We start from the raw sequence: 21,466 nt of genomic DNA on the forward strand, positions 1-21,466 counted from the left end.
CAAAAATCCGTATCACAAAATATTAGAATATTTACATTTGAGTTTCAATTAATGACCATCCCTACAGTATAAATTCCGGGTATCTCTTGTTCTTTGAAACCACAATAATGGGGAACACTGCTGACTTGGCAATGATCCAGAAGACAAACACTGATGCCCTCCACAAAGAGGGTAAGTCACAGAGGGTCATTACTGAAAGGTGTGGCTGTTTACAGAGTGCTGTATCAAAGCATATTAAATGCAAAGTTGACTGGAAGGAAGAATTTGGGTAGGAAAAGGTGCACAAGCAACAGGGATGACCTCAAGCTTGAGAATACCGTCAAACAAAGCTGATTCAAACACTTGGGAGAGCTTCACAAGGAGTGGACTGAAGCTGGAGTCAGTACATCAAGAGTCACCACGCTCAGACGTCTTCAGGAAAAGGGCTACCAAGCCACTTCTGAACCAAAGACAACGTCAGATGCGTCTTACCTGGGCTGTGGAGAAAAAGAACTGGACTGTTGCTCAGTGGTCCAAAGTCCTCTTTTCAGATGAAAGTCAATGTTGCATTTCATTTGGAAATCAAGGTCCCAGAGTCTGGAGGAAGAGTGGAGAGGCACAGAATCCATGTTGCTCCAGTGTGAAGTTTCCACAGTCAGTGATGATTTGGGCTGCCATGTCATCTGCTGGTGTTGGTCCACTGTGTTTTCTGAAGTCCACAGTCAACGCAGCCATCTACCAGGAAATTTTAGAGCACTTCATGCTTCCTTCTGCTGACAAGCTTTATGGAGATGCTGATTTCATTTTCCAGCAGGACTTGGCACCTGCCCACACTGCCAAAGGTACCAAAACCTGGTTCAATGACCATGGTGTTACTGTGTTTGATTGGACAGCAAACTCGCCTGACCTGAACCCCATTGAGAATCTATGGGGTATTGTCAAGAGGAAGATGAGAGACACCAGACCCAACACTGCAGATGACCTGAAAGCCGCTACCAAAGCAACCTGGGCTTCCATTACACCTGAGCAGTGCCACAGGCTGATTGCCTCCATGCCATGCCGCATTGATGCAGTAATTCATGCAAAAGAAGGCCCAACCAAGTATTGAGTGCATAGAAATGAACATACTTTTCATTTCTGTTTAAAATATCCTTTTTGTAGTGATCTTATGTAATATTCAAATTTTCTGAGACAGAATTTTGGGTTTTCAGTATCTGTAACCCATAATCATCAAAATTTCAAGAAATAAAGGCTTGAAATATTTCACTCTGTGTAATGAATCTATATAATATATGGGTTCACTTTCTGAAATGAGTGACAAAAAATATTGACCTTTTTCACGATATTCAAATTTTTTTAGATGTACCTGTATTTTCCCGCAGGGTTTAGTGCCGTCTCTCAAACACACCTGAACAAGCTAATCAAGGGTTCAGCTGAAAATACAGTTTGAGGCTAAACTCCTCGTGTTAGCAGATCTACAGAGAGGGAGAAAGAAGAAAGTAGGAGCAAATGGAGAATCTAAAAAAAAAAGAAAAGAAAGGATAAAATGGATGAATGAAGAGAGAGTGGGAAAAAGGTTTTTAAAAAACTCACTAACATTTATATTTGTTTATGTTTATATGTTATATACATTGTTATGTTGGTTTGTTTATTTGTTTTTTATCCAGCTTCACGTAAAAATGCAAACTTTTGCCAGTCCAACTAAATAATGAGTCAAAAAGCACATGTTTAAATGGCATTTACTGTTGCTTCCGGTTCATTTGTCACTGAAAATTAAAGGTCAAGCTGATTGCTTGGGATTGTGGCATTCCATGCAATGGACTGTCCTTGGATGCGCATTTTATTAGTTTTTTTATATTTATATTTCACTTTAATTTATTTTTAATTTAGTTTCAGTTTTAGTAAAACTAGAATCCAAACTTAAATGTATTGCATTTCAGTTAATTGACAAGGCAACATTTGCCACTTTCGCTTAAGTTTTACATCTAATATGTTTTTTACATTTTATATCAGTTTCGCTTTATTTCAATTAAATATGTGAAATGTGCATAGCGTATGTGAATGCTGATGACGTATCCTGTCTGTGCGAACCGGGTGCGCAGAGGTATGCAAATACATGTTGACAGGCAGGTGGGAAAGTCAATCAAAATGCTCGTTCTGAGCATTTTGATTGGACGAACATTTCTTGGTCCTACGCCTTCACAGAATATATAAATACAGACTTTATTTCAATAAATGAAAGTAATTTTCAATTTATTATTTTAACAGCTTATTTTCAGTTGACAACAACAACAACAAGTTCAAGTTTATTTGTATAGCGCTTTTTACGAAACAAATCGTTGCAAAGCAGCTCTACAGGAAATTGTTTCCACAATATATTTATATATTGCAGAACCTTAATATATTTAACTTATGACAAAATTTGGTAATTCTGTATGTTGTCTGAGCATTGGCATCCTCTGAGGTCCTCTGAGGGGTTGGCATTATCTTTTCTCAGGTGTTCGGTCATCTCAGATCATTTAAGGGTTGGATCCAGACTGAAGCTTCTGTAATTCCTAGTTACCATGGGATGTTACAAAATAACAAATAGAGACATACAAATAAAGACATAATTAGCGTAGCTGCTGTTCCATCTAAGCAAAAATGATTTGTTCAACCCAAGCTAAAGAATAATAATAATGGACATTTGATCAGATATAACTGCAGTACAAGATTATAAGATGCATTATGTGAATGCTTGGCTAAAGAGATGTGTCTTTAATATAGATTTAAACAGATAGAGTGTGTCTGAACCCCGAACGTTATCAGGAAGGCTATTCCAGAGTTTGGGAGCCAAATGTGAAAATGCTTTACCTCCTTTAGTGGACTTTGCTATCCTAGGTACTACCAAAAGTCCAGAGTTTTGCAACCTTAGGGAGCAGGTTGGATTGTAGCGTGGTAGAAGACAAGTTAGGTACGCAGGAGCTAAACCATTCAGGGCCTTATAGGCAAGTAATAATATTTTGTAAATGATACGGAAATTAATAGGTAGCCAGTGCAGAGACTGTAAAATTGGGGTAATATGATCATAGATTCAAGATTCAAGATTCAAGAGTTTTTATTTGTCACATACACAATTATACAGGGTATAACCAGCAGTGAAATGTAGGTCAGGTCCGCTCCAAGGACAGTGCAATTATATAGAATACAAGTATTAAGAAGGAGAAGTACAAAACATAAAATAAAATAAAATAATAAAATAAAATAAAATAAGATAAGATAAAAAAAATATAATATAAATGTGCAGGTCAGTATGTTGTTGACTTCAATAGTAATAAGAGGAATGTGCAAAAAGTTGTACAGGGTATTTGAATAGCAGCAATATGAGGTAGAGAAAAATTATGAATAGCTTATTGATATGGTGATATTTACATGGAGTCAAGTGATGTTATGACACAGAGTTAGAGTTTAGGAGCCTGATGGCCTGGGGGAAGAAGCTCCTCCTAAGTCTCTCAGTTTTTGCCATCAGGCTACGGAAGCGTTTACCAGATGGAAGCAAAGTGAATAGATGGTTACCAGGGTGATTTGGGTCCTTGAAGATTTTAACAGCTCTGTTTTTGCAGCGTTTGAGGTAGATGTCCTGCAGAGAGGGGAGCGCAGACCCTGAGATGCGCTCAGCTAAGCGCACAACTCTCTGTAGTGCTTTGCAGTCCTGATTGGAGCTGTTTCCATACCACACTGAGATGCACTGAGTCAATACACTTTCTATGGTCCCTGAATAGAAAGTTTTCAGGATTGCTGGTGAGACCCTGAATTTCCTCAGCTGTCGCAGGTGGTACAGTCTTTGCCTGGCTTTCTTAACCTGTGTTTGGATGTGTGTAGTCCAAGTCAGGTTCTCGGAGATGTTTACGCCGAGGTACTTGAAGCTACTCACCCTCTCCACAGGGATCCCACTGATCCTGAGAGGAGAGTAGGGCTGCTGCTGTCTCTTCCTAAAGTCCATGATCAGCTCTTTAGTTTTGCTCACATTCAGAGAGAGACAGTTGTCCTGGCACCATGATGTGAGTCTCTCTACCTCATCCAAGTATGCGGTCTCATCGTTGTTGGAGATGAGGCCCAGAACCACAGTATCATCAGCGAATTTGACAATAGATGTGGAGCTGTGAGAGGACACGCAGTCATGCGTGTAGAGAGAGTAGAGCAGGGGACTCAGGACACAGCCCTGTGGGGCTCCTATGTTCAGAGTGATGGAGTTTGAGGTGAACTGGCCAACTTTCACCATTTGAGGTCTGCCGGTGAGGAAGTCTTGAATCCAGTCACAGAGTGAGGAGTTTAGGCTGAGGTCTGTGAGTTTAGATGCCAGCTTGATGGGGACTATAGAGTTGAAAGCTGAGCTATAGTCAATGAATAGCAGCCTTACATAATTCCCATTGTTGCTGTCCGAGTGTGTGAGGGAAGAGTGGAGAACGTGAGAAATGGCATCGTCCGTGGATCTATTTGGGCGATAGGCAAACTGAAGAGGGTCCAAAGTATCAGGGATGGAGGAGCAGATGTGGCTCTTTACAAGTCTCTCAAAAACCTTCATGACTATAGATGTGAGGGCAACTGGGCGATAGTCATTCAGGCAAGAGGGTTTATTGTTCTTTGGCACAGGGATAATAATGGATTTTTTGAATGAAGTGGGAACCACGGAGGTAGCAAGGGACTCATTAAAAATGGAAGTGAACAAACCAATGAGCTGATCGGCGCAGGACCTCAGAACACGGCCGGTTATCCCATCAGGACCGGCTGCTTTCCTGACGTTCACTCTCTTTAGCACCCTCCGAACCTCATCCTCCGACACGGTGATTACAGGATCGTCGCTGCTCTGCCTGTTGCTTCCTGACGCGCTGGTCGGCAGAAACGCGCCGCCGCCGTTGCCATCGAAGCGGCCGTAGAAGATGTTTAACTCGTCGGCCAGCAACGGATCTGCTCTCACCTCCGCGGAGGATTTGAAGGAGGATTCATATTTTCTTGACCTGGTAAGAACTCTAGCCGCTGCATTTTGGACTATCTGTAGCTTGTTTATTGAAGATGCAGGACAACCAGCTAGCAGTGCATTACAATAGTCCAGTCTAGAGGTCATGAATGCATGAACTAGTATTTCTGCATCAGAAACAGGTAGCATGTTTCGAAGCTTGGCAATGTTTCTAAGATGGAAGGATGCTCTTTTTGTAACATGGGATGGGAAATATGATTTTCAAAGGACAAGTTGCTGTCTAATATAACACCCAGATTTTTGACTTTAGAGGACGTAACAGTGCATCAGTCTAGTTGCAAATTGTAATCCAAGAGATTTTGTGTACTGTTTTTTGGTCCAATAAGTAATATCTCTGTCTTATCTGAATTTAATAGGAGGAAATTATTGGTCATCCAATCTTTTAAATTTTTTACACAATCTATTAGCTTAGATAGTTTAGAAGTTTCATCTGGTCTTGTTGAGATATATAGTTGAGTATCATCAGCATAACAATGAAAACTAATCCCGTATTTTCTAATAATATTACCAAGAGGCAACATGTATATTGAAAATAGCAGAGGACCTAGGACAGATCCTTGTGGTACTCCATACTTTACTGGTGATAATTGAGATGACTCCCCAATTAAATGAACAAAGTGGTAGCGATCGGACAGGTAGGATCTAAACCATCTTAAAGCCTGCCCTTGAATACCAGTATAGTTTTGTAATCGATCTAGGAGTATGTCATGGTCTATAGTGTCGAATGCAGCTCTAAGATCAAGTAATACTAGCAATGAGATGCAGCCTTGGTCTGAAGCAAGAAGCAAGTCATTTGTAATTTTAACAAGTGCAGTTTCTGTACTATGGTGAGGCCTGAAACCTGACTGAAATTCTTCATAGAGATCATTTTTTTGCAAGAAGGAGCACAATTGGGCAGACACAAATTTTAGACATAAACGGAAGATTTGAAATGGGTCTGTAATTTGCCAGTTCATTAAAATCTAGTTGTGGTTTCTTAATAAGAGGCTTAATAACCGCCAGCTTGAATGGTTTTGGGACGTGACCTGAAGACAACGATGAGTTAATAATATTGAGAAGCGGTTCTTCTGCTACAGGTAACAACTCTTTCAGTAGTTTAGTGGGTATAGGATCCAATAAACGTTGTTGGTTTAGATGTTGTTATTGTATTTCTAATGTTATCTATTTTATCAGTAAAGAAATTCATAAACTCATTACTATTAAACTGTGAGGGAATATTTAGATCGGGTGGCGTGTGTTTATTTGTTAATCTAGCCACTGTGCTAAATAAGAACCTTGGATTGTTTTGGTTATTATCTATGAGTTTGCGGATATGCTCTGCCCTGGCATCTTTTAGAGCCTGTCTATAGCTGGACATACTGTTTTTCAACGCAATTCTGCTTAGTTTTTCTCCATTTGCGCTGAAGATTACGAGTTTCTTTCTTGAGAGAATGGGTATAACTGTTGCAGTACCATGGCGCAGTACGTTTTTCTCTAACCTTTTTCAATTTGAGGGGGGCAACAGCTTCTAATGTATTAGAGAAGATAGTCCCATATTGCTAGTCATTTCGTCTAGTTCATGTGTATTTATGGGCACACAGAGCAGTTGAGATAAATCAGGCAGGTTATTTGTGAATCTGTCTTTGGTGGCTGGAACAACAGTTCAGCCCGGACGATAACGCGGAGCCATATAATTAATATCAGTAATACGCAGCATGCACGATACAAGGAAATGATCAGTAACATCATCACTTTGAGGTACTATATCTATATCGGTAAGATCAATTCCATGCAATATAATTAAATCTAGCGTATGATTAAAACGATGAGTCAACAACACTGCTGAAGTGAATTATCATCAGGCCCTGAGCTGATTGATGGACATCAATTTCATTTAAAACTAATACAAACTTGGGGGAGTCACGTGTCATGCTCATGAACCTAGTCACACTTGAGTAGAGCTCCGCACGTTTGACTACTATGGGGCCAATGTTGGTGCTTCTGTAATGTACAGGTTTTTGTTCACGCCACGGACCATATTAAGGGGTGCTGGCAGATCAAGTTTTGTTCGTGGTTTGATCTGCCATATTTATATATTTTTCAAATAGTGATGGGAAGGGTGGGGGGTGGTTTAATGGTAGACTCAACTGGTTTTATTCTCAAACTTGTATTTTGTCTTATTATGCAGTAATTATGTTCGATACCTATGACTGACCTTAATATTCTGAGTTGTAATAGGCCTAAATGGCCCTCACAAACATACAGGTTTTCTGGATCTTTTGCGAAGAAGAAAGACTGATATTTGTTAGTTCAAGGATCCCATTTGAATGATATAATCCCATTTGAGGATATACACAGGTGTAATAATAAGTTTTATGAAGTGGTATCTCACTCATCTTCGGATACTAAAACCAAGGGCGTCCTAATATTGGTGCGGAAGACTTTAAATATTATTATTTTAGACAAAGGTTGTGATACAGATGGTAGAATAACACATATAAAAACAATAGTGGAGAATAGGAATATTGTATTTCTTTCAGTTTATGCCCCTTGTGCTCCTGACCTTACTTTTTCTCGGTTTTGTCAACCTATCTCTTGAAATTTTCGGATTTTGAAATAGGTATTAGGTGCAGATACGAATTCTGTAATGTCGCATATCCTAGATAGATCTGGACCAAAGGAATCACACTCTCAAGGGTTTTTCTGAATATGAATCTGTCATCTTCTCCTAAGTGTAGGCACGTTTTCGCATAGTTATTTTTTTTGGGGGGGGGGGGGGGGGGGGGGGGGCATTCTCTCTCATTTTTTTGGATTCAGCTCTCATAGGACCTGTTATATTTGTTGGGTACTGAGATATGTTTGACTCCGCGACATTTTTTCATGAATGACTCTTGGGACTTCACCCTGTCCTTCCAACAAAGATGTTTACATTTAGCTGCTCTCACAACAGCAAAAATTGCTAGTCAACCGTTGGAGTCCTCCTCACACAATGGACCGACGAACGAACCTGGACTGTGTGTTTGTTGGACATTGTCTCGGTGGAACTCTCAATTTCTTGTGTGCAAGGATCTAGTGTGGAAACTGTAAGTTTGTGTCATTCAGCGTTTGATGTTGTGTCATCTTTTCTGGGATCCATGTGAAAATTATTTTATAGTGGGTTCGGGTGGGTTCTGAATTTGCACAGTTGTTTTTTGTTTGTTACTGCTGTTTTAGGAATTAAATTCAATAAAAAGTTGTTAACAAAAAAAAATAATAGTAATACAAACTTGCACACACACTCTCTCTCCCACATGCTCTCTGTGCAAATGGAGTAGTGTTGTGTGTCTGTGTTGTGTGCATATTGGTTGTGTTTATGCAGCATCTTTTCTTCTATATTCAGTAATTCAGACCTGCAGGCACAGAGACACTCTTGAGCATCATTACTGCACCAGAAATATGCAACTAAGAAAACCTCTGTCTCATCTGCGTACAACACACACACATAGATATCCAAATCAAGAGTGAGGAGGAAGGAGAGGAGAGAGAGTCTATGTTCTCCCCAGTGTCACCCTGATTATATAAGAGACACGTGCTAAAAATAAACCCTGCAGTGAAAAGGGTGTGTGTGTGCATGCATGTCTGCACTGATGAGCAAATACACACACAACCAGAGATACACGTTCACAGACTAATTTGAATCAACGCAAACACAAAGACACCGTGCACACACACACACACACACACACACGCACACACACATGCCTGCGAGCTCGTGCTCTCTGTGGTTGCCAAGGAGACACAGTTTCCTTCAGCTGAAAAGGAGCAAAGCTCTGGCTCCCCACACACACTTTAGCCTTCCCAGATACTTTCTCGATTTGGTATGCTAACACACACATTTGTGTGTGAAAATGTCTACATAAGATAACTTATTCTTGTTAGTGTTGTTTCCTGGAGCTCACCTCAGGCAACACTCCACTGGCGGCTATTAACAATAGACCGGAACCTCATACCCCAGGGTGGTCAGCGCTAGTGGCGCTAATAACATGCTTAGCTAGCTGCTAGCGTGACGCTGAGACTCAGATGGGGCCACTTCTGTACTCAACTGTGAGTATTACCCTCTCGCTAAGTGCCAAATGCAGGTAAAAATTGGCTTTGGCAAGCTAATAAAATGGTTACTCGCCAGTGGCTGGAGCTGCAGTGTGATACATGGTTTAAATCAATTGTAAAGATGATATCAAACATATTAAAATGGAAAAGAGTTATTTTAAAGGGATAGTTCACCCAAAAATTTACTCTCGATAAAGGTGTACTCTCGATAAAAATGTACTCTAGCTAGTAGCTAGCTAACTCTGGGAAAAAAAATGTTTATTGTTCGCACAAAAAGTATTCTTGTGGCTTCAGAAAAACCACTGATGTCACAAGGACTATTTTAACAATGTTCTTACCACCTTTCTGGGCCTTGAACGTGTCATTTGAGTTGCTGTCAGGGTCAGAAAGCTCTCAGATTTCATCAAAAATATTTTAATTTGTGTTCTATGGGTTTGGAACTTAGTAATTAATGACAGAAATTTCATTTTATGGGTGAACTATCCCTTTAAATAGTAATAATATTTCACAATATTCCTGTTTTTACTGTATTTTTGATCAAATTGATGGCCTTGGTGAGCATAAGAGACAAAAATCTTACCAACCCCAAACTTTTGAATTGAGCTTTATCATACTGAGATTGGATCCTTAGACCCTGACACGGTACCCAGGGAAATATCCCAGTACGCTACTGGTTTGATCCACACAATGATTCACTGTAGCCACAGTGTGTTCGTTATTTAAGCATGTTCTTAATCAGCAATTCCTCTGTGGAAAATGGCTGTAGAGGGACTCTCGGATAGGATTCTGATTCACGGTGGAGAGTGCTGTAATCATTTCATTGATCGATCCCCATCTGTAATGTTACTGCTGGTGTTCACTCGAACTGTCTTTTAGATTACAAAGGGAATTCCAAAGGGTTCCACCATCTCTTTTTGTGTATGTTAACTATAACGGCTCAGTGGTCAGAAACTCAATGAAACTCGATGAATATGTGCCGCATATTTCAGTCTTGAAGTCTTGACTGTGACCTCAGTTAAAGCTTACAACAGTTGTAAACAGCACTACGTTTCAAATATTTGGGGTCATATGTTTTTTTAAAAGAAAATACTTTTATTAAGCAAGGATGCATTAAAATGATCATGGGGGGGGGCACAGTTTCTGATAATAATTAAAAACGAATTTTGAGCACAAAATCAGCAATTAGAATGAATTTCTGAAGGATCATGAGACACTGAAGACTGAAGTAAGAGTTAATGAAAATTCAGCTTTGCCATTACAGATATAAATTACATTTTAAAATACAATCAAACAGAAAATTACAGTATGTATACTATATAATATAGAAAAGAAAAATTACTTTGTGGATAAATGAGTTTTTCTTCTGAGCAGTCTGTGCTCAGACTCTCCATGATTTAATTTACTTTTTTAGTTGATTTAGCTTTCTTTTTTAGTTAGAGAAGTACTTAACCACAGTCTGAAATGGTGTAGAAAAAACTAATAGAAATTTTCTAATAGTGACAAAGAAAGGGCAAGTAACACACTAATGTGAACTAAACTAAATGTGACATTTTAAAACAGAATTACTGAAACAGTATTAAAAAAAATTACCATGCAGAAATGCTGGCAAAAATGTCTAAATGCAACTTAGCCTTACAGTAACAATTAAGATCCAAACAAACGAGACATGTGGTGAAAGAAACAATATAATCTTCTCAATATAATCCTCAATCAGTGACATTCCTGTGCAGACAGAATTACATTTATCAGAGGATTCACAAAACCAGCAGGTAATTTACTCCTTACGAAGTTTGTTAGAGAAAAACAGATGCGTTTTGACAGGATTGAAGTCACAAAGTACATCTGCGAAACACAAATTTACCTGACCTCCACAGGGAAAACTAGTCCGGTCCGATAGGGCTCGAGAGAGAGATGAGCAAAGTGTGCTAGGATCAAACTGAATTTACACTCCTACATATTAAACTGGAGCCCTGAGGAAAGTCACACACCATGCAGCAACTCCTGGACATAATTCAACATTAGGCATGGACAATATCACTTATCTTCTTTTAACCAAGAATAATCAAAGGTCAATATTGCCAATACTGATAAAAACGCAGATATTTCAAAGACTTACATTTCAGTTTGTTCCTCACACAAAACTGGAAAAGGAACGTCACATGGGTGAGAGTGTGTAAATGATGACAGAACTTTCACTTTTGGATGAACTATTCCTTGAAATCCAAAATAATTTATGATTTACATCATATATTCATCCTCTTTGCTGTTCAATCCATTATTCAAGCAGCTCTCCTCGTCTGCTCTCTCACTCCCTGTTACGAGGGATTTTTCCATTCACAGGAGTCACTAAGATGTTCAAGCTGATGTCTGGAGTGAATGTAGTAAAACAAGAGTGAAAGGAACTCAAATTCACACAAGCACAGTCCCTCTATATAATCCTAGACGGCTTGGAGGTCATAAATAAAAGTAATGGTAAATGTAAAAGATAGAGGATAGACAGTGTTGAAATATTGCCATTCCACACACCAAATAGAATTATGGAATTATCTATAAATTAGAACTTGTCTGAAAGGTCAGAGTTGTGAGATATAAACACAGAACTGCGAAATATAAACTGAGAATTCTGCCTTTTTTTCTCGTAATTCTAAGTTTTACATCTCACAATTCTTACATTTTTCACATAATTCTTAGTTTACATCTCGCAATTCTTACTTTTAGTTTCTGTCACAGAATAAAAAAAGTTGGTTGTGACTTTTTTTCCTCACAACTGCGAACGTAGATCTCACAGTTCAGACTTTTCTTCTCTGAATTTTTATATTCAAATATAAACACAGAAATGTGAGAAAAGATCAGAACTGTGAGATAAAAAGTCACAATTTCCTTATTTTTTTTATCCATTGGCAGAAACGGGCTTCCATACAGTGCTGACAGGAACAACTAAAAATCATTACATTAAGCACAACACAGTTCTGGGCATCTCTCGAACTTTACACAATTACCAATAAGCCTCATGCATGCCTAAAGACCTCATGACAGCATCTTATTACGCTTCCTAATAGCTACTCCTGATACGTTTGCCTAAACATGTTTGTGCGCTATGAAGAAATCAAAACATATTCTCTAGAAGCACCTGTTAATTCATCGTAATAAATGAAAAATGTTTACTATTCTAAATGATTCATCATTACATAGTGGAGCTCTGCTATAATTACAGATTTACAACAACAACAAAAAAGGTCTGAAAGTCCAAGGGGATGCGAGAGACAGAAAAACAGTGCAAAGAAGAATCAGAGAAGGCTAATGATACATATCCTCTTTCTACCGTTGCTTTCCTTTCATCATTCCTTTCAACGCTGACTGAACTAGGCACAATAATTAAAGCTACTTAATTAACACACAAACTCCAGTGACTATACATTTATAAAACTTTTCCTAACATCCATTTTTCCAGTCACATTATTTTTCAGAAATCATTCAAAAATGCATTTCTTATCATTATCAATGCTGAAAAAAGTTGCGCTGATTGATTTTTTTTTTTCATGGAAACTGTGATAGAAGTTTTTGATGAATAAAACATTGAACAGCATTTATTCATCTGAATTATGAATAATCAATCAAAACTGCATATGGATTCTTATATATATATATATATCAAATACCTGAGAGAAAAAAAGAGAGAAAATTGGTTCCTGGTGCATTCTGGTGCATCGTGCTGCAGCATCATGGGAATATAAGAGGCACCAGCCGAGAAGGAGATCCCCGACACACACACACACACACACACACACACTTATACACTGTGTGTAACACAATGATAGTGTACTGTACACAGGAAACAATGGAGAGAGAGGTATATAAAGAGATGGAGAGGTTGAGCTCTTTTCTTTACTCTGTCAGCTTTAGTAGGTTATAAGTGTCATCTGATGGATACAGTTTTCTCTAAATAGCTTTCTTTCCTGGTCTCTCATCTACTGTCTCTATCTCCACAGGGTTAAAGGTCAGTGAAGAGGGGTCACAGTGATATAAAACTCCCCTACAAAGGAGAGAGAGAGACAAATAGTGTATATCTTGCTTGTGCTGACTGCTGACCTTTCTTAAAGCAGAACAGAAGGCAGGATAGCTCCATATAATCTAGTTAGTTAGCGCACTGGCTAGGGTGCCCGTGATTTAAACCCTGCTGGTGGCAATGGCAGGTGCTTGGTTATGATAAATGCAAATGCCTTTACTCAACTTTCTCTCTGCAAGCAGTCCATAGGCTCAACCGTAACTGAGGAATGGTGCCAGCTATTCGTGTATTAGAGCTGTCACGATACCTTCATCACTATTTACTATACGACACCATTTTCTGGACATGACACCGCTCACTCTGTTTGGATGCATTGTTCTTCATGCAAGTTTGCAATGACAAGCAAATTGTCTGTGCCTCCTGAGATTTTTCAGCCCAATGGACTTTGAATGAAACTTTTAATTAATTTTTTGTGTATCTTTTATAATTAAAAAGTAGGTCAAATGTGTTTATCTAAAGCACAAGAGGAAAAACGCATTCATGTCTAAATTTGGTCAGTTCAATCAAGCTGCTCCTTATGCAGGATCATTTGCTTTAAACTAAAAGCTCTTTCATTATCTGCTTAACCTTATGTTGACTGAAATGTTTTCTACATGGAACACAAGATAGGCCTATTAAAATTGCAAAGAAAATTCATACAACAGAAATACATGGTGACCACTGGCAGCCAAGTTCAACTGAATTTATAATAATAAAAAACAATATAAATAAATAAATTAAACATACATAGATAATAATGAATAAAAACTTTTTAAAAATAACTAAAAAATTTTTTTTAAGTTTTAAACACAAGTCACTTAATGCAGATGAATGGAATTCTTCCTAACACTCTAGTTAATGCGTGCAGCACATGGGTAATTGACACGAAATACTTCTGGAAAGTTGACATGTTCTGCACTGTGACACTATACTCCATTTAAAACTCTTTTATTCATTATGATCCATGCATGTTTTATAATCTCATATTAATTCAGAGACTACTTGCAAAATTTAGAATTTAAAAATTCATTGGTCTCACCACAGGACCACTTAAAAAGAAAAAGAAAAAAAATGGGATTAAAAATGCTGGAATACTTAATGACCAGACCCAGAAACTAAGATATACACACTCTCTTAAATATTAATATGCAGTCTAACCAAAAATCTTGATGTCAATTAAAAAAAAGTCATGTCCATAGATATGTGTCAGCTACTCACATACTCTTACATATAGACAGTGGGTGGGTTGGAATGTCATGTGGAATATGCTGTGAATATTCTTACTGAACTATTAATACTTTCTGTCTCTATCTGCTCTGTGTGCTACTGTATTACTGGATCTCTTTCTAAATATCACATGAATGAACTAGATTAATTAAACACCAACATTCCTGAGAGAAATATCAGAAATCTAAACCTCTATGGAGCTACGGTGTGTGCTTAAACAGAGAAAATGTATGCATGTAAAAGTGATTTAATTGCATATCACTCATATTGGAGGTCACAAAAGATATACAAAGCAGACAGAATACAAACAGCAGCAAATCCGTCTTTGCAACTTCTGGCACATGTGCCCTTCTATTAGAGCCATTATAACACAACATCACATGACCAAATACATGAGCAAATCAGACCAACTCAACATCCACGAATCTCAAACATAAAACCACAACTCCTCAACTATGTGTAGACATCCTTAACAGTGGCCCCAAAAACTTTTGGACACTTAAATTGCATCATACATAAAGAAATGTATGAATGTCTTTGCCAGGAAGTTTTTTCACAAACAAGGAACTTTAATCAGTTTTCATTAATAAAACAATAGATGCATTGTTCAAAATCAAGACTAAAAAGTATTTTGATTTAGAAGTATTTAGAATTAGGACATCATCATCATCATACATTCATTAACTTGACAATAGCCCGTGCAAAATGTATTGCAAATTGGCTAGTTAGCTTTAGCATCATCTGTTTGCAAGTGACACTTGGTTTGACATCTAATGCAATGACATTCCAAAAAACTACTTTTTGAAGCCACTGTGTATCTTTAAGCTTTATAAATCCCAACCTCTTTACACGCTGGCCTTGAAAAAATTGAATAAATGTGAATTAAATAAATCATATTTACCAGGTCTCATCGTTTTTGAACTCTAGCTCTCCATACGCGTCCTCGAAGTCCTCTCCGCCACCCTTTGCGAGTCCCTCCACCGTGCGGAAAGGAATGATGACCGTCCCTCTCGCCCCTGATGTCCGCAGCACTTTCACTTCCATGATGCCCACACTCTCACTCACGTGCATGGACTCGCATTCAAAAGTGAAGATGCCTGCGTGGTCATCATCGAGGATAGTAATAGTGGCAACTGCTGGGAATCCTATCAAGGCCTTTGGGTATGGCAGGCTACTGGGCGACAGCACCTCATCCTCAGTCTCCAGAACACGCACGTTACTGAGCCGCACAAAGAAATGCTCATCCTCTTCAAAGATGTCATCATCGATGATGCCAACAGTGATCTCCTTCACAACCTCACCAGGTTTGAACACCACCGTGCCCTCCGTGAACTCATAGTCTGCACCGGCGTTCGCCGAGCCGTCTTCCGTTTTATAATCCACATAGATTGTCTTCGCGATGTCGCCGCCTTTACGAACTATTGTGAGGAGAACGGCCCCACAGTTCTCCAGACACTGGTAAATGGCAGGTTCGAACATAATGCGGGACAAATACTCCTCAGGCTCTTCTACGTGAACTTCTTGTATGCTAGTGCTGCGTTTGGCCTGCTCGGTCACATGCTTCTTGAGGATGTTCCCAGCGCCGGTCATCATCCTCGTGGCCTGGATACGATAAAACGCTCTGCTCTTCTGTTGGTGTGACAGTGCATAGTAGTTGGCCATCTCCACCAGCTGGTCCAGCTCCTTCTCCGGGTGTTTCTGCTTCAGGTCCTTCAGGATACGGATCATATCTCTGCGAGACTCATCCACCTCTTTGCCCTCAATCAGGCCCATCAAATTACTAGCAGCTCCGCCGTCGACAAAATGAGAATTCATCATCTTTCCATCCATTTCGATGCCTTTTGAACGGTCACCCTCCGTCTCGATGATGACGCCTCGGTGTTTGTCCGTGCGATATTTCTTGTGCATAAATTTGTAGAAGAGCAGGCGACGGTCGGCCACCCAAGCTAGAGTGACACAGATGGGGAAGAACGCCAAGGTGAGAAGGCCTTCCCATACTTGGACTACATTGGGTGAGAACACAGCCAGGATCATGTAGAGCCAGATGTAGGCAAGCATGCTCCATGCGGCTGTCACGAAAAACACACGCAGGTGTTTTACCTTCCGGACCTCCCCTTCCGGGATAACCGACACGCACAGGCCGATGATCACAAACATGTTGAAGGCGGCACTGCCTACGATGGTGGATGGGCCAAGTTCACCAGCGTGGAACCCGTGCCCGCAAACCTCGATGACAGAGAGAAGGATCTCAGGGGTGGAGGAGCCCAACGCCATGAGCGTGAGGTTGGACACGGTCTCGTTCCACACTCGGATTGTCGTTGTCGTCGTCTCACCATTTGGACGCTTGATGATGATTTCTTTTTCCTGGGAGGTGATGACTTCAATGGCGGCCATGAAGCGATCCGCAATAATCGACACCCCCAGGAACATGTAGATCATTGCCACGAAGTACACAATGACCCTGGCGATCTTGTCGCCCATGGAAGGGTCCTCGGGGTACCAAATGGGTAAGATGATGCCAGGCTGGCATCGACCCGTCTCGCCGTCACATGTGATGTTATTCGAGAGGGACGGGCTCACCGTGACTCCTGCCTCTGCGCAGAGGAAGGCTGATGCCACGGAGACCACGCCCAACCAGAGGTAGGCAGAAGTCTTTGTACTTGAGTGATCCATGCACCCTCTTTCACCTCAAGGGTCTGTGATCTCTAGCTGTCCTTCGGGAATCCAGCACTGGGCTGTCTTTGGTTCCACACGCCACCTGTGAGAGAAGAAAAGCAGGGAGTGAATCAGAGAAGTCACAGTTAATTCTTAGCACAGACTCTTTCACCTAGATATCACACTATAGAGACTGTGTCTGTTCCCCCGAACTAGAGAGGTAAGAGTAACAATTTAATGCAATTTAAATACACGCTGGGGTGGTGATGGCGCAGTGGATAAGACACATGCCTTTGGTGTGAGAGACCCCGGGTTCGAATCCACTGTGAGACACCAATGTGTCCCTGAGCAAGACACTTAACCCCTAGTTGCTCCAGAGGCGTGCGACCTCTGACATATATAGCAATTGTAAGTCGCTTTGGATAAAAGCATCAGCTAGATGAATAAATGTAAATGTAATACAGATAAACAAATGATAAAGCTTGGCTTATTGAATATTAGATCCCTTTCTACAATTATATAATCACTGGCCAAGTCAAGTCAAGTCAATATTATTTGTATAGCGCTTTTAACAATTGTGTCAAAGCATATTTACATCGACTTGATATAAAGCTGGATGGCTTTATATCAGTTTTACAGTATTTAGACGGAGAAAAACCATAAACTAGATGTGCTTTGTTTGACAATACTTTAAACGAGTCTACGCCCCAAGATTACAGTTACAAACATGAATCGCGTCCAAAAGGTAAATGGGGAGGTGTTGCCACAATTTATAGCAATATTTTCAGTATTTCTCAGAGGTCGGGTTTCAAGTGCAATTCGTTCGAAGTAATGGTGCTTCATATAACGCTATCCAAAGAAACAAGTATTAATGATAAATCCCCTGCGATATTTGTAGGCACCATAGAGACTTTATTAAAGAATTTGTTGATTTTCTATCTGAGGTAGTGCTGGCTGCAGATAAAGTCCTAATTGCTGGTGATTTTAATATCCTTGTTGATAATGAAAGAGATTCGTTGGGATCAGCATTTATAGACATTCTAAACTCCATTGGTGTTAAACAACACGTGTCAGGACCTACTCATTGTCAAAATCATACTCTAGATTTAATACTGTCATATGGAATTAATCTCAGTGGCGTGGAAATATTGCAGCAGAGCGATGATATCTTAGATCATTATCTAGTTTCGTGTATATTCCATATAGATAAAGCAGTAAAGCCAACTCCTTGTTACAAATATGGTAGAACCATCACTTCTACCACAAAAGACTACTTTATAAATAATCTTCCTGACTTATCTCAATTCCTCGGCATATCCAATAGCTCAGAACAACTTGATGATGTAACAGAAACTATTGACTCTCACTTTTCTAGCACTTTAGATACGGTTGCTCCTTTACGCTTAAGGAAGATTAAGGAAAAGAGTCCAACACCGTGGTATAATGAGCACACTCGGGCCCTAAATAGAGCAGCCTGGAAAATTCTTCGTCATCAGTTAGGAACCTAGGCGTACTTTTTGATACAGGCACACTCTGTCAGTTTAAATCTAGATTAAAGACCCATCTCTTTAACCTGGCTTACACATAATATACTATCGCATTTCTATAATTCAAATCCGTTAAAGGATTGTTAGGCTGCATTAATTAGGTCAACCGGAACCGGGAACACTTCCCAAAACACCTGATGTACTTGTTACATTGTTAGAAGAATGGCATCTACGCTAATATTAGTCTGTTTCTTTCTTATTCCGAGGTCACCGTAACCACCCTGATCCAGACTGTATCCAGATCAGATGGTGGATCAGCACCTAGAGATGACCTCTATAGCCAGGACACCTAGATGAGCCCCAGAGGCTGATCCCCAGTGAAGACCCAGTCTCCAAGACGGCCATCGGGACAAGACCACAGGAACCAGATGAGTCATTTGTACAATCTGATTCTGCTTTAGCCTAGATTTAAACTGCTGATTTTGTCTGGCCAGAGGAGAATGACACTATTTCGACAAACTATTTCCCTGTCTAAATACTGTAAAGCTGATATAAAGCCAACCAGCTTTATATCAAGCCGATGTAAAGCTGCTTTAACACAATTTGCATTGTTAAAAGCAGTATACAAATAATATTGACTTGACTTGACAGAGAACAACAAACCAGTACTTAAGCCATCAAAACACCTTCCTAATGGCCAAGGAAAGACACTTGTCATCAGCGGTCAGGAGTATGAGCAGTGCAAACGTAATGTAAGCAAACCCATCTGAGAATTCAGCAAATAAAGCCATTATACTGTGTTACATTTGCGAGCAGTGCATGTGTGTGTGATATAATATGGTGAAATACTAAAAGTCCACACAGCAGAAAGCTAAAAGGCCTCACTCAGCAGGTGTGAATGTTGCCAGAATAAGCAATGCCCAAAATGACGCACTAGAAAACATCAACAACAGAGCAAGGGCAGCGTGTTGCTCCGTTCCAACATGCTGTCTATTGAGGTAGCATTTTAAGACTCCTGTTCCAAAAGGCTATTTAATCCTAAAATACTTTTTTGGGGGGAAATTGGTTTGCCCTCAGTAAAAAATAAACAAGATGGCTGATGAAGTTAAATAAACACTGAAAAGAATTATAAAAATGTGAAGTGAAATACTCTGAATTCGTGCTCTGCATTTAACCCATCCAACGTGCACACACACAGCAGTGAACACACACACCGTGAACACACACCCGGAGCAGTGGGCAGCCATTTATGCTCAAATTGTGGTACACCTCAGTCGTGGTATTGAGGGTGAAGAGAGCGCTGGACATTCACTCCCCCCACCTACAATCCCTGCCGGCCCGAGACTCGAACCCGCAACCTTTGGGTTACATGTCCGACTCTCTAACCATTAGGCCACGACTTCCCACTACCATGTTCAGGGTAATACACATTTTGTGTATTTATTTATAGAGTATGCTTCTGTCACCTTAGCAAAATGCTAAAGCCAAAAGCGGTTTAAATAAATGAGCTTTCAGTATAAGGAGTGGCACACAGAGCTGGTGTCTACATGGAGTATCACAAACCAGATAAAGAGACACAAATATTGATATTTTATACATTATTTACTAAATTTGTGTGACTTTATTTCTTCTGTGAAACACAAAAGATGATACTTTGAAGAGCTTTTGAAGATCTTCTAATGTTTCACAGAAAAATCAAGTCATACATGTTCAGAATGACAAAAGTGTGAGTAAATGATGACAGAATTTCCATTTTTGGGTGAAATATGTCTTTAACTAGGTTACATGACTGTTAGAATGCTGCCTATGTAGGTTTTGTAGCAGAGCTTCTGTGTGTCTCTTCTGGAAATGAAATGTATGCAGGTTTCACACAGAGAGCTGGGAATAATTAACTAATATGGACACACATTATTTCATTACATTTTTATCCCACTGCACCAGTGGAGATCAGAGTGTGTATGTGGGAGTGTGTGGGAGCAGCTCTGGTGAATCCACATGGAGATGGAGGTGGTGTGTGTGCAGTTGATTTGCTCTTTCTCTAACACAGAAATGCACCCAGAGGAAATTTGTTTTGCTCAAGGGGTTGCTCTTTGAAAACTCAGAATAGTGGATACTTAAATGAGACATCCATGTCTCATGTTTCTCTTCAAATTCCTTAGGAGAAATGAAAATTAAACTCAAATACACTACGTTGAAAAGTGGGGTCTGTAAGTTTTTTTGAACAAGAATTTTTGAAGGAAATTAATACTTTTATTAAACAAGGATGCAACTTTATTGAACTAAAAATTTTGAACTTTGTATTTCATAATGAAAAAGATACAAAAGTATTAAGCATCATAACTGCTTTCAATGTTGATGATAAGAAATGTTTCTTAAACAAAATCAGCATTAGAATGATTTCTGAAGGATCATGTGACACTGAAGACTGGAGCAATGCTTTGCCATCACATTAATAAATTACATTTTTAAATATATTAATGAAAAACAGCTATTTTAAATGTTAATAGTATTTCACAGTACTACCGTTTTACTGTATTCTTGATAATAAATGCAGCCTTGATAAGTATAAGAGAGTTATTTCAAATACATTAAAAACGGTAAGGGTATGGCGCTAAGTATATGTATGTAGAATCTATGTATATGCATATGTAAATAAATATACAGCATATTTCAGATAACTTAGTCTTGAGACAATCTGATAAGAAATATTTGAGTTTGTACTGACTCTCTAACTTTTTAACTAGATTTCAGTATCTTGGCAAATATAAGCACAGTTTTTAGAGGAGACACATTTGAGGTCTTAATTTCTGAAAATCCTGCATTTAATCCTAATTATTTATTTCTACAAATTAGTTAGAATAACCGCTAAGGAACCAGAATCATTAAATCTTCTATGATTCCTAACATTCAGGAAGCAGTTTAACTACGTTGCATGATCAAACTCCTAAAACTCATAGACCCAAAAGCTGTTGCGAGACAGATGCAGATGAG

General features: G+C 39.3%; 1 protein-coding gene across 2 annotated transcripts in view; it reads right to left on the minus strand.

Moving 5' to 3' along the window:
* Window positions 1-17,091, minus strand: part of LOC306882283 (sodium/calcium exchanger 3-like) — a gene marked incomplete at its 5' end in the record, with an annotated part of 39,656 nt that extends 22,565 nt beyond the window's left edge. Inside the window, one exon of one of the 2 annotated variants that reach the window (XM_079436816.1) lies at window positions 15,235-17,091. In XM_079436816.1, the coding sequence (XP_079292942.1) occupies window positions 15,235-17,006 (1,772 nt within the window). The remainder of the gene's footprint in view (window positions 1-15,234) is intronic. The other variant, XM_079436817.1, reaches the window with a different exon arrangement.
* Between the last annotated feature and the right edge of the window lie 4,375 nt (window positions 17,092-21,466).

Source organism: Barbus barbus (genome assembly GCF_936440315.1).
Source record: "Barbus barbus genome assembly, chromosome: 16".
Taxonomy (NCBI): domain Eukaryota; kingdom Metazoa; phylum Chordata; class Actinopteri; order Cypriniformes; family Cyprinidae; genus Barbus; species Barbus barbus.